This window comes from Melanerpes formicivorus, unplaced genomic scaffold (assembly GCF_026170545.1).
Source record: "Melanerpes formicivorus ecotype bairdi unplaced genomic scaffold, bMelFor1.0.p_v2 SCAF_6, whole genome shotgun sequence".
NCBI classification, from domain to species: domain Eukaryota; kingdom Metazoa; phylum Chordata; class Aves; order Piciformes; family Picidae; genus Melanerpes; species Melanerpes formicivorus.
Window position 1 is genome coordinate 8,489,366 of NW_027142358.1, and position 14,444 is coordinate 8,503,809.

The following is a 14,444-nucleotide window of genomic DNA, read 5'->3' on the forward strand; positions in this document are numbered from 1 at the left end:
GGAAGAATCAATCACAGGGTTCTGTTCAGGACTTCTTCAGGAAGCTTGTAGTAATTCTCAGACAGTGTGTGGGCATGAAATGTACATGTAAGAACAAATTATGCCCTAACTGAAAGAGGATATTTAGGGTTGAGGGAGTGTCAGGTGCCTCCAACACAGAGAGAAGCTTATTTGTCACAGAGAGGATGCACACGGGCTTTCTGGGCATAAAGAGCAAATATAGTCTTCAACAGCACTGCACAGTATTAGTGCATCACCAACACTGTCTGTTTTCTGGGTTTCCCTGAGCCCAGTTCCATTTCCAAAGAGGAAGAAAAAAAATAATCAAGCTATCTAGACCTGCCTTTTGCAAAGAAGTTCCTCCGACACAGGACCTGTCTGTGAAATTAGCACAGCAATCCCTTCGGCTTCTACTTATGCTCAAATGTCTCAAGTGAAAACACTTCAAATACTCAGTAGTGACTAAAATCAACAGACTAGAGTAAGGAGGAGACAGCATTAAAAAAAAAAATTACAGCTATGAATGGAAGGAGCATACATGCCAATCAGCTATGCTGCACTGAGGAAGCTGAAAAGCAAATCTATCACTGAAAGCTCTCACTATGGAAGAGCAGCCCTTGCAGTAGGGAGAAGAACCGAACCCTTACCTGTAAAATAGCTTCAAATATGCTGTTAATCATCACATACTCCAGGATGGTGTTCTGGCTGATGTTATCTGTCACCTGAGTAGAAACATAGGTGTTAAAATTTCACCTGAAGCCTCCCACAACCCTGTAGCTGCCTCTAGCACACACTGGGAACAGAAGAGATCTGCTACCAGATGGACACATTTATCCAGAATCTCACACTTAGTCAGCAAGTTAAGGTGTGACAAACAGCAGAGATAGACATGAAGTAAAGGAAATCTGTACTGCCTCCCACCCCTCTCTCTCTCTGGCAAGAAGCATGACCCACATACTAAGAGTTCCCTCTTTCCTCTACAGATTGACATTTCACACAGCTACATGACAACAGCCATCAGCAGCCAAGCAGGCTGCTGCACAAGAGGCTGAGAAAGAGAAAAGGAAGAAACAAACAGGGCACATATGCTCCACTGAGTACTCTCCCATCACAAACAGGATAGTGGAGACCTCCTCCAAACTCAATTACCTCTTATCACAGCTAAAATAGTTCACAGTTGACCACATCCAAGAGATGATGAGTGGCCATTTGTTCCAATTTCCTCATTCTTCACATGCTCACCACTCCTCTGCTCCACACTTCCTGTCTTCTCTCCATCTCTCTCCTTTGTTCCCTTTACATTCATCTGGGACTTCTTAAATACCCTTTTCTCTAAAAAAGTCCCTGTGAATCCAACTGACACACCCTTCCTTGTCTCTCCCCTTTGTCCCAGCTGGCACCTACTTTATGAGGTGAAAACAGACTGCGAGTCTGTACTGGCACTGTGATTACATCAAGGATGCATATTCCGGGCTGACCCTTGTTCTCATTCACAATTTCTTCACCTATCTTAAGCTTCACACTACAGCCTTCTGCTCAAGTTTTGAGAGAGTTTCAGCCCTCGAGGTGTGGCTCATACAAGCCTTCAGGTTACTACACAGCTGCTGTTTGTTTACCGTCACCAAGCAGAGAAGTAGCTTCAGACACAAGCTCTTGAGGCTTTCAGAACCTTCTGCACAGAGCAGTGAATCCAAGCTCTCCATCAGGTTCTAAAGAAGAACAACCACATCATTTGAAAGTAACAAATAAAGCAATTAAAATTATTTCAAATGCTTGTTACTAAAAAGAGCCAAGCAAACAAAAAACACACACACTTTTCAGGGAGATTCAAATACAACAGCACCAGTATAAAGCCATGTTATTGCCAGAATCAATAACTGGATCAATAAGGACACAGGCCACATTCACACTACTGGTTCTCAACACTGGCTTGTGTTAACTACATTTTAAGGACTGCAAGCACACCACCAGGATCACTTTCCAAGGGTTTTCTCTGGAGGCACAGGAGAGATTTTTGTATACACTTGATAGATTTTATTCACAAAGCAACACTGAGCTCTACAAATATAATCTTCCTTTGTTTGCAAGACTAATCTTAGCATTTTCTTCTTCCAATATTTCATTTTACTTAGAGGCACCATGAGATTTTTTGCCAAGTGGCACACCTCCACTTCTGAGACTGAGACAGTTGGGGCTATTCAGCCTAGAGGGGAGAATGCTCCAAGGAGAACTTATTGTGGCCTTCTAGTATCTCAAGTGTTCCTACAAGAATGCTGGGGAGGGACTATTTAGTGAGAGGACTAGGGGAATGGAGCAAAACTAGAGGTGGGTAGATTCAGATTGGATGTTAGGAAGAAGTTCTTCACCATGAGGGTAGTGAGACACTGGAACAGGTTTCCCAGGGAGGTGGTGGAAGTTCCATCCCTGGAAGTTTTTAAGGCCAGGCTGGATGTGGCTCTGAGCAACCTGATCTAGTGTGAGGTGTCCCTGCCCATGGCAGGGGGGTTGGAACTAGATGATCCTTGAGGTCCCTTCCAGCCCTGGCAATTTAATACTAATTTAATAGTAGATAGATAGATAGATTAGTTAGGATTAAAAATACATACTTTTTGTCAGATACTCATAAATAACTGGTTTCCAAATACTAAGTTACAGGTAGTATAGATATTCTTAGAGGAAAAATGTAGTTCTGATAGGCAAGTTACTAAGTATTTTTGACAAATGTACTACTATTTGTAGAGAGATAAAAGATACAACAGGAATTCAGCTTAATCACTGATTACTTTGCCCCTTCCCAAAACTCAGCATCTTCACAGTGAAGAGCCTCAAGTAAGTTTAAAACAGTGTGTGTGCTGGTGGAAAAGTGAGCACACAGGATACGACTGCCTGCTAACAATTAAGCACAAGGCAAGAGGTTCAACACTAGGTACTAAAGGCCTGTTAAAAATTAAGCACAAGGCAAGAGGTTCAACACTAGGTACTAAAGGCCTGTGACAGCCGTTTCTGGTGTCAAGATTTCTCAATCACAGTGACTGCACAGCATGGAACTAAAGGAAAAGTGCTCTGTTATATAACTAACAAACATGTGTCTTTGTGCAACTAGCAGATAAAGAACTTCAGGCAGCTGTTTTTAACAAGTGGCTGGAATATTTCCCCCAAAAGCTACAACTTGGTGGACACATCTGTCTACAAATCACCTGCCCTGGAACAGTTGCTGTGCTGTTTCTCTACACTGCCAAGGACATACCTTCATACATAGTTCTGCCTTATCAAAACCCACAAGCATGTTGATGATGTCAAAGCCAGAAGTGGATTTGTTCTTCTGATGGACACCCCGAATCAATGCACACAAAGTCTGCAAAGGGAAAAATCAGACAGCAAGATATAAGTTGGAACTAGATGATCCTCGTGGTCCCTTCCAACCCTGACTGATACTATGATGATACAAGGCAACACCTACAAACCTAATACTTAATAACAAAGTCCACCCTAAGACCCTCTCCTAGCACTGGCAAAACACAGATATGTAAATTAATACCATCAGCTAGGAAGCTTAACTTTTCATCTGACCACACCTCCACCTCTGTTGTTTCTAAGCAGGATCTTAGATGATGAAAATTAAAAAAAAAATTAAAAAGAGAGAGAGAAGAAATGAGAGAAGAATGTATTTGTCCAATCTTTTCCTGATGGTTCACCCCTTCATTTCACAGCATTCTGAGGAAAGATAATCACCGCTGCTTCTGTGCAGACCCAGTTTGTACTGGACAGGACCATGATCTCTGGAAAACAGCTAAGAGTGCCTTTGAGGCCACAAATATTGATCAGGAAACTGCAAGGCAGTAGCAGTGTCCAATATATGGACCAGATGTACCTTAGAGATCTCCAGATTCATTTCTCCTTTCAAGCATGCCAAAACATGCAGCATCCAGACCGCAGAGTTTACCGTACTGTGCGTGTCCATACAGCAGATGCTTTTGCTACAGAGACCAATTTGCTGTTTGGTTACCACACTGCTGTACTCAGTTTGACAATGAACTGCCTCTTTGCCCAAAGGAAAAAAATATATTAAAAAAAAATGTCTGCAAGGCTGTTAGAGAGGTTAACTTTCCTATGAAAGAACCTTCCCACTAAGTGTGACCTCCTTCACATTTCCTGTCGTAGGCAATGGTTGAACCGATCCATGCCAAGTTCTTGAAGACCTCTGGCAACATAGGTGTCAGCACACTATGCTTCCAGCAGACACCCTGGGAAATTTATGGACAGCAAAGATCTCATTTGCTGCAAGAGAGTCTGTCATGACTTTTGCCATCAGGCACCTTTCAGATCTGTGAGGGGGAAAGCAAGCAGTTTTATACTCCAGCTTAAATTCACCTGGGAAAAGTAATTCGTTTCAGAAGAGGTAAAGCTGGAGACAAGCAGACCTCAAAGAATCAGCAAGCCTCTAGAACCATACAGAAGCAAAAGGGCAGGGCAGACATCTGTTTTTTCACAGCTGTCAGAGATGGCATACTGCACTACAAAAACCTTTGGCCATTCTCAAGAAAAGACTGGGTGAAGTCCTGGCCTCAGGATCACTCTCCACACGAACAGACTCCGATCTAAGGCATGCTCTCCCAGTTCAGGCTCAGGAGATGTAACCTGCTTCCTCTTTACACTCACACAGCAGGCTCTAAACTTAAACCCTGGCCAAACTTTTGCAAAAAGGCTGACTACAAGTTTGGAAATTTAGGGCTGAGCCAGATTGTCTGTAGCAGTAACTACCATATTTAATAGCCTCCTTTCACCCTAATTCCACAAATAACAACAAAATGCAAAACTGGATATCAGAGGTGTAAACAGTGTTTTAAATCAACTTTTCCCATCTTACTGCCTGTACAGTATCTCCTAGAGGTGACTTCAAACCTGAAATTCATATCCTATATTCCCACAGCTGAGAAAAACTCAAGACAAATGCATTCACCAAACTGTAAGAATCAGCCTGTGAACTAATAACATCATATATCAAGACTGAGGAAGGGAATCTTCTGGACAAGACACAAGACAGCATAGCTTTGGTAAGAAGGAACCTGCAGGAAAATGGCTATTACTTCTGGGTGACAGTTCTTCACAGCTTCCAATTAAGGAGTGTCCAGCAGGGACATTGCCCTGTATAAATGTCACACTAACTTCTTCAGAGCTCTATTTCATTTTCAACCCACATGGAAATTAAAAAGGGAGGTTGAAACGAGGGAGAAGAGGAAAAAGCAGATGAGACAAATCTACACTGAGTACTCTTGAGCCCTTGCACTGACAGCTTGAAGCATGAGCAAGCCTCTCTGGTCCATCCATTGCTACCTGCTCCACCCTGTATCACCAGATCCTCTTGAATTCTGAAATAAGCTCTTGTTCTTCAAAGACTGAAGTGACTAAGAATGTTTATAACTTCCACAGATAACAAGTAGCAACTACTCTGTAGACATCACTTCTCAGAAGTAAAGAAATGAATACCAGATGTTTGATACCAGCAGCACATATATTGCCTGCAAAAGAGAGCATTCCCTATCTCTCAGCATGGTACCTGTAATGCATTGACCACTCTGATCGGGTGCTCCTCACCCAGTGCCTGGATGCAGCGCTGAAACAAGCAGTTGATGTTATCTTTTATCTTCATTAACTCCTCCCCATCCAGAGCCTCCAGCTTGCCTTCTAGATATTCCAAGTTGACCTGTCAGGTGAAGAGGCAGTTCATGCACATTACACAACCATTGGCACCTTAGAAACTTAACTCCTTGCTCTGCCACTCTGCCACTTTGTAGGCAGAACAGCAGCAGCAAATCAGGGGATGTTCAATGCCTATTACCTTCATGAGAAACAGCTCCTCCCAAAACCTAGGGTTGCATTTACTGGGGTCCTCTGTCTGAAAGAAAAAGGAACAGCCATGAGAGCAAACAAGAAGAAATAATTCAGGCAGAATTTAAAGAAAATGACAATCACAAGTAGCTCAGAGTCAGCATCATGCCACTGGGTGACCAAGTGGCCTGGAATTCTGTATACACAGGCTCCCAGAAACAGAAGGACAAACAGAAGCAGCTCTCAATAAGGATGCATCTGCTTGTTTTCTGGATGATGTTTTTTGAGAAATACTTGAAAAACCACAATTTCCCACAGACCATAAATCACCCTGGTAGCCAACCGGGCAAGGTGACATTAAGGTAGGAAGAAGAAGGCAAAGCTCTGCATGACAGTAGGAGAGCCTGATGTGGGTGCCTACACCATGCAGGCTTTACCTTGGGAAAAGAATTCAACACACAGAGCCCTCAGCACAAGAACATCTAAGGGAACACTTCAGAAGGAAGAGATGCTCGGGTCCTTACCGTGAAAATCTCATCATACATCAACACAACTTTCTCCTTCAATGGCTTCTTGGACGCTGAAGACTTCCGAAGCAGTCCACCTTTCTTCTCTGCTTGGGCCATGCTGTATATCCTGAAGGTAAGAACAGATGAAAAAAGGCTATGGAAACTTGAACTTTTCTTCAAGGCATATCTGGCCTGCCTCAGCCAAGACAGACTTTTTCACTGCACTGAAATACTAGTAGCTTCTCAGGAGCTGAAAGTTGGGGCTTTAATAACTACACCAGATAAGAAATCAGATCAAAGGTCCCATCTAGTCTTATATACCATTTCAAAGAAAGATGCAAAAGTCCAGACAGGCAGATAAAGAATAAGCTCCTTATGAATAAATTTTCTTAATTCTTCTCTGCTAGAAATTGATTCATGATCCAGACCAGTGCAGTTTATAGCTAGAAAAGAAGGTATGTTTTAATCTCACTGCATGAACTGTGATACTTATCACATGGATACCCAGTCTTTTTTTGACACTGGTCAAGCCTTAAGGGCACCTTGTGACAAAAAGCTCCTGAAACCCCTCTAAAAAGTTTTATCTCTTTAATTTGCTGCCTACCAAAGCACTTCAAATTCTGATTTTGCACTCTGAGATGTGGCCCAACAGTAAGAAGCAGTTGGCTGCAAAGCCTCCCTAAAGCACTCTTGCTTATCTCTCCCCCTGCACTTTGGCATGGACAGCTGTGCCAGCTGCTCTGCAAGTCAAGCCAGAGAAGAACCCCAGCCTCAAAAGCATCAGAAGTGGTCCAGTTTTGGGAGAAGGATGGAGAAACAGAGAAGAGAAGCTTTGAAGGGATATTTTATTTTAAACAGATTAATTTCCTGCTCCATTTGACAGCAAAAGGCTTTCTAGAAACACAAACAGGGTTTGCTACCATGTAGTGGTGTCTCAAGCTTACTGGTTAACCTACTGAAAAACAGGGAAGTAATCTTTATTAAAGAAGTAATTGTTAGCAGAAAAGTAACAGCCACAGCTGTAGTCCGGAACAGTCAACCCATTTCAGGGGGTGAGAGTCAGACATCTGACTTGTCAAGTACTATCAACCTCACATCTGATGCTACAAAGGACATCACCACTCTGATCTGGCAATGTATTTATTGCAAACAGATTTGTTTCTATTCCCTGGCAAGCATCAGAGTTCTAGCACTGTTCTAACCTCCTCTATCACTGCAACATGGTCAGAGGCATTTAGCAGAAAGGAAATGCCATCCCTTCTCATATCCCTCAGCTCCCAACCTTTCTCCCACACCTCCAAGGGTAACTACACACAGGGCAGCAGCATACCTAGGTCAGAGACTAAAGTCGTGCTCCAGAAAAACATGGGCAGGCTCTTGTGGTAGCTGCACTCAGCCATACTAAATTATGCATAGAGTGGTAAGTTCACTGCAGTCAGCACGCAGCAGACCCCAGAGCCTTCTAAGCTAGCAGCCATGCAGACAGCTTTGAATTTACCCTCCCTTCCAAACTGCCTGAACCCCTTTCACAAGCACAGCAATATTATATCTGCCTTTTCCTGAAAGAGCAAATTGCAGCAAGCACAGTTCCAGATCTCTTCCACATTTTTCCCATTGCAGGCAGCTTTTGACTGTATTACAAGTACAACAATTTTCTCAACTAGAACACTCAAGCTCCCAGTCACTTTCTCAGACATCCATCCCTTGAGACATAAATCTCCCATTTCCTACATGGCAGGAAAACCTCTTTGGGCCTGAAGAAACAGCACTGCTGCAAAAGACCCTCCACTAGGTGTGAAGAGAAGGAGCTTTGCCTGGATGGGAAAGCAGAGGGTAGGACAAAAGGCAGCAGGTCCCACACCTGAAAAGCTGAGATTTATACAGAAAGGCAGAGAGGTGCTAGAAAGGGAATATGCACAGCAGGCTGGTTAAGGGTGGGGTGTGTGCTGGGGTGAGAATGGGAAGAGCCCCAGGACACACTGACAGAAAATAGATGCACCAGGGGAGGTTCAGACTGGATGTTAGGAAGAAATTCTTCACAGAGAGAGTGATTGCCCATTGGAATGGGCTGCCTGGGGAGGTGGTGGAGTCACCACCATTGGAGGTGTTTAGGAGGAGACTTGATAGGTGCTTGGTTGCATGGTTTAGTTGATTAGATGGCGTTGGATGATAGGTTGGACTGTGATGATCTTGAAGGTCTCTTCCAACCTGGTCTGGTCTATTCTACTCTGTTCTAATCTTATCAACTACTGCACCACAAGCTTCTGCAAATACCAAAATCATTCCTGTAGCCTAGCAAGTACATAGATCCAACTAAGATGGAAGAAGGTTTGTGTCTAACAAACAAAAAGGCAAACACTATTCCATCATCTCAATAGCTTCTTTGACAGCCTTTGCTTTATTTTTAAACTGCCATGGGAAATAAGACATTAGTCTAATTAGAAACCTAATTGGAGACAGAAAGAAACCTATTAAAAGCCAAATCAAGAACACTGTCACTTTTAGCCTCGCGACACGAATCGCACCCAAGATCGCACAAAACAATTTCCCAACCAGAATTCTAAGCTTCTGAACCTGAAAGCAGCTGCCAGCCCCTGCACACAAACACATCCATCAGCATGCTGCTGATTGAATTACAGCTAACGAATCCCAATGTCAAAACTAATGAATGACCTCGCAGTGCTTCTAGGTCAACCTTCGCCCATGGAATGCCTGTGTGAACGGGAAGGGATCGATAGGCTCTGCTAAGTCCCCGGACTTTGAGAGCTGCATTTTAACACTTTTCCTGTATTTCCAGAAAGAGAGAGAGAGAAAAAAAAAAAACAAAAAAAATCTCTAAATCCCACAAGACACAAAGGCTTGATGCTGGGTGAGCATCAGAGGGATCACATGGTCATGTGAAAATTCTACTCTCTGTCAGCACAGGACTTGGGATTCGTATTCTCTTAACCAAAGCAACACAGAGTGCATACAAAGAAGACTGCTAGAGGCAAGGATTAAATGATGTTCCTGCTTATAATCTGCTGTTCTACAAATGAGCAAATGGAGGAGCTCGGGGAAGAAAGTAAAAGTTGCCTTTCATGCCAACCCTTTATCAGGCTGTGTTTGTTTCATGACCTATGATGGCTGAACAAATGGCTTTTTCTTTTCACTTTATGCAATTACATTTTCTAGATGTCATAAAGAGAGGAAAAGGAAGCTGCATTTTTCTAAGGGGGACCTTCGGGGCAGCTGCATAAAACAATGGTTAAATGCACAAAATATTCACAAACAAGATGTGGAGGTGTGAAATTATCAGGATGCCATGACAGCTTATGATGAGAACAACACTGAATACAGTTCACAATTACCCTTTAAACACATCACACTTTAAAAAAACAGTGCATTTTCCACGTTTTAGGGTCATATGGATAATTTATTCTGTCAATAGGTCAGTCCCATTAACACATGCTGCAAAGTGAATCCTGCTGTAGTCACCCACTGCACAGGAGAACTACCCCTCGGGGCCAAGAGAAGCACATGTGGGTTTGCAGAATCACATGTAGTGTGCTGTGCAGCAGAAGATCCAAGATGCTTCATCTGAAACTAAAAGAAACCTCAACAGAGCACGAGTCCTCGCAGCTCAAAGGCAGGAAGATAAAAGCCATGGCAGACAGACGCTCAAGCAGACTTTTACTTTATCTGTCATCAACCCTGGGATCAGCTGATCCAGTCAGGAAGAAAGGGGTGGGCCACATCCAACCATTCACCTCTTATCCATTTCATTCCAGAACTCATAGCAGAGATTCCAGCTAAACATGTGACATTCTGAGGAACACATCTGTTAGCTTTTTGTTAGAATATCCACAGGAAACATGAACCTGACATTCTGAGCCTGAAGTTTGCTCAGGCTTTGTTCACTCTGAAAACCACAGCTGCTCCACGCCGTCACTCAGCTCCTGTGCACATTCATGATTCCATAGATCACCTTATGTAGAGAATGTAACACTAATGTACATCTACATAAGCATCCAAATCTTCTAACTTCTGTAACCTTGCATGCAGCCCATCAAGCACTGTATTTTGTGTTATTTGCCTCAGCCAACAAACCTGAATGCTTTTGAGATTACAGATGCGTACACACTACCCCTACATATAGCCAGGCACCAGTAAGGGTATTTGAGTGGACCACCCAAGAAATATATATATATATTGTAACACTTCTTGGCTGAATAAACAGAAAACAAACAGATGACAAAATGTTATTTCCACATATTGACTTAGTTAGCAAACCATTTATTCCCTGTCTGAAAAAGGTAGTGCAAACTGCACAATCTGTATTAGCTTGTTAATAGTGCCCTGGACCTCAGTCTTAAAACTCTGAGTAAGAGCTAAGACACTTTTGCTTCTGGAATCTAGTATCTCTTAACTTGCCACTGCCACTAAAATTGGACTAATGTGTTGAAATATTTCAAGGCTAGTATCATAGTATCCGTCAGGGTTGGAAGGGACCACAAGGATCATCTAGTTCCAACCCCCCTGCAATGGGCAGGGACACCCCACACTACATCAGGCTGGCCAGAGCCTCATCCAGCCTGGGCTTAAACACCTCCAGGGACGGGGCCTCAACCACCTCCCTGGACAACCCATTCCAGGGTTTCACCACTCTCACGGTAAAGAACCTCCTCCTCACATCCAGCCTGAATCTCCCCACCCCCAGCTTCATTCCATTCCCCCTAGTCCTATCAATCGATAGATAGGGGGCAATAGTAATTGCCCCCACAACCAGCTTCATGCACTTGGGACCCAGTGTGATCACACTTTGCCTTTCAAGGCATTTTCCAAGTGCATTGAATCTAAAGTTGTTCAAAAATTATCTTGATCATGCAAGCAAGGGGGATAAACCTCTGCCTAAAAGCTAACCTACAGCTTCTAAAGCAATGCATTAAAAGCCAAGTAGCCATTAAACTTTTCTGTGAGGTTCTGGGAAAAGCCTCCTCCATGGGACAAATCTGCCAAGTCAGTATCAGACCTGAGCAGCCAGAAGCTAAAACACAGGTTCCAGCAGTTAAAACATGGATAGCAATAGACAGCAGTAAGCAATCTGCACCCAGCACAAAAGCCCATGAATCCTGATGCATAAATAGTGCCTTGACCTAGTTCAAGCTGCAGTATTAAAGTGCCCAGGGCAACCAGCAGTAGCCTAGCAGACCACTAGTGAAAACAGAGAGGAACATGCTGGGCTAGACTTTGTCAAGGCTTTAGCAATTGTCAACACCAAATTCCTGCTGTAAGCCCTTTTGCAGCTTATTCTCAGCCAGTTCTCGTGTTGGTGGCTAGGGTTTTTGCTTTTATATGTCACTGATTCTATACCTTATTTATATATTGTCAGTGAAATGAAGACTGCTCAGTCTGTAGTTTCATTTACAACTGCAAGGTGCCCTACCCACCAACAAGGAAAACAGTAACACTCAAAGCACACAAGCCTTGGATCCATCTGTCAGAACTGCCAGGTGCCTTCCATGAAGTATCCAACGAGAAATAGATTCAGAGGGCATACTGATGACAAAACTCACATTAAGTCCTGCTTCTTTTTCTGCAGTAACAGGAAACAATCTCCAGCACAGACCCAGTATATGCATTATGAGCAAGCCCTTCCACCTCACTCAGGGCACCAGCACTTTATGTGGTTCTACACAGTATAAACTGAAGTTATACCACTACTTAACCCCCACAGCAAAAAAAAACAGCAAAAGCAGCTTCCTCTTGCAGATGCAGCCACAGACTTTAATACTACACCTACTTTAGTAATGATATAAGAGAGTAACATCCAAGTTACATTTTTAACCGTTCAGCCATAATTGCCTTCCATTTTTACCTGTCTGGTTAAAACAACACCCAATCCATCAGCTTCACACCATTAACTAGTTAAGCTTCTTCCTGCCAAGGTCATCTAGACAAGCATCACTCACTTCCACCTCCATCTCTTCTCAACATTCTTCCAAATGAACTTTTTAGTTTCATCATGCCTGCTTTCTGTGTTCCTGACTACAATGCTCAGCTCTCATGTCAGAAAGTCTCTCTGAGTTTTCACTTGTCAAGCTTTTCAGAATCCATCCCACCTAGCTCACCATGAAATATTCTGCACTGCCTCAACACTCCTACTACAAAAGCTCATGCCACTTGGAGACCTTTTCAGATGTCTTCCTTCTGAAGAAAAACATTCTCCCTGCAACCTTCACCTGTCCTTTTCCCATGGCTTCAGCTGTCAGTGTGGATCCAAGGCCCATGCTGAATAGACACAGCTGCATGACCTTGGCTTCGACTTCTGAGGAAGCTGCTATATTCCAAGAAGCTGCACAGTAGAGCCACACCAAGATAAGGAACACACAGCTGCAGAGAAGTAACATTTTTGAGATAGGGACTAGTAGCACAAGCATTCAGGAAGAAAAATGCAAACAAAAAATATGTAAGCTCCTAAAACAAACAAAAAACCCATGAGGGAGCCAGAATATGGCAATTCTGAGCAGCAGAGGCTGATCCTCTTGAGGGCATCTGCATGGCTGCCTGGTGTGTTAGCAGGGCTGATGAGCAGATCAGTGTGTAGCAGTCTAGCAGCTCATGAAAGCCTCACCTTTTCTTTTGTGCATGTTTAACAGTCTTATGCTGCATATACCCCACCTGCAGACTCTATTTGCACAGAGCAAAAAGTGCCCTAAGCAACACAGACAAAGAATTACACTGCTATTACTGGAAAACCAAACTGAACTGTGTCCCATTAAATTCCTCTTAAAAGTTTTGTCACATTTCCTCCTGGAGCTCAAACAGCAGGTGAACGGCAATCATCACATATCGCCATGACCAAAATTATCTTACTGCTTTGCATATTCCACCCACCTGCTCAGCCTGAACGTGCTCTCATCAGAGATTCAGATTGCAGCCTCTGCTTAAAAGCAAACTTTGTTAGTGGCATAAGTTCTGAGGCTGTAAGCTTCATTATATAGTAAGCTGTCTCTGTCTTCAGTATAACCAACAAGTTCCCACTCTTTTACCGCTGTTTACTGCTCCTCGTCAATTTGCCAATACAAGTGCTTGGAGGGCCATGATGTAAACTGACAAAGGAATAGGTCCTGCACATTTTTATTTTTTTTCTGGAAAGAGTTATCTGGAACCCCAAGCGTTTCAGCAGCCAGCTGATACTGTGGCCCAGGAGCAGCTGCACAAGCACAGCCGAAGGGCTGGGCAGCTCCAGCCTGCTGCAAGGCCTCCTCAGGCAGGGCAGCACCCAGCGCACGGAACCCAGAGGCAGTCACGGTGGTAAGGCAGTTACTGGCAACAGCAGCGCTGCAGGCAGGGAGAGCAGCGACAACTTCTTGAGCAACAGACTTGTGAGAAATCGCTGCCACACGACCCAAGTTTCCAGGGGCAGCTAGGCCCTAGAAGGGGGCTGGGCGGACAGGCAATAGGGTGCCCCGGCATAGCCCCGGGTCGCCGGCCCGCGGAAGGGGCTGTGGCAAAGCAGGCTTCGCGCCCTCCCGCAGTGACCCACCCGGCAGGGTGCCGCCAGCACCAGCTGCCCCAAGGCCAAGCGACACTCCCCAACGCCCCTGTGAGCCGGGCCTGCGGGACACCCCGGCGAGAGCGGCTCAACGGGCCCCCCTTTCCAACGAGGCCCCTCGCAGGCTCACAGTGTCCCCGCCCCGTGGAGATCCCCACCACCCCAACCCCGGGGCGGCAGAACCCCAGGACCCGCTGCCTCCAGCCTACCCCAAGCCCACGCCCGGGCCAGGGCAGGGGCGGTCGCTCAGGAGGGGCTGCGGGGGGCGTGGCTTGGCCCCTAGAGAGTGGGGGGGGGCTGCGTATCGTGCCCCCCCCCGCTCCCCAGCACTCACCTGCGGACCCGCCGCTCCCCACCTCAGTGCGCAGGCGCCGCCGGCCGCCCCGCGCATGCGCTTCGAGGGGGCTCGCGCCGTGCGGTCCTAGTGCCGCCCGCAATCGGGGCGGGTGGGCAGTGCTGTCAGCGGTGGGGCCTTGCCGCTCGCCGCTTCTCCGGGCAGCCCCGGCTTCCGGCGGGGCGGGTAAGGGCAGCGGCGAGCAGGCTCCTTCTCGGGACGGACAGCGCTCACC

General features: G+C 45.1%; 1 protein-coding gene across 6 annotated transcripts in view; it reads right to left on the reverse strand.

Annotated features, from left to right (window-relative positions):
* ARMH3 (armadillo like helical domain containing 3) overlaps positions 1-14,444 on the reverse strand; it is a 151,679-nt gene extending 137,235 nt beyond the window's left edge. The window contains exons 1-7 of one of the 6 annotated variants that reach the window (XM_068139512.1): positions 14,210-14,444; positions 6,354-6,465; positions 5,840-5,896; positions 5,558-5,704; positions 3,248-3,355; positions 1,617-1,709; positions 648-722 (exon numbers count right to left, since the gene is read on the reverse strand). In XM_068139512.1, coding sequence (XP_067995613.1) covers positions 648-722; positions 1,617-1,709; positions 3,248-3,355; positions 5,558-5,704; positions 5,840-5,896; positions 6,354-6,455 — 582 coding nt within the window. In that variant the 5' untranslated portion in view covers positions 6,456-6,465; positions 14,210-14,444. Of the gene's footprint in view, positions 1-647; positions 723-1,616; positions 1,710-3,247; positions 3,356-5,557; positions 5,705-5,839; positions 5,897-6,353; positions 6,466-13,214; positions 13,308-13,369; positions 13,501-14,084; positions 14,144-14,209 lie in introns of those variants that run through there. The other 5 variants (XM_068139515.1, XM_068139514.1, XM_068139513.1 and 2 more) reach the window with 5 other exon arrangements.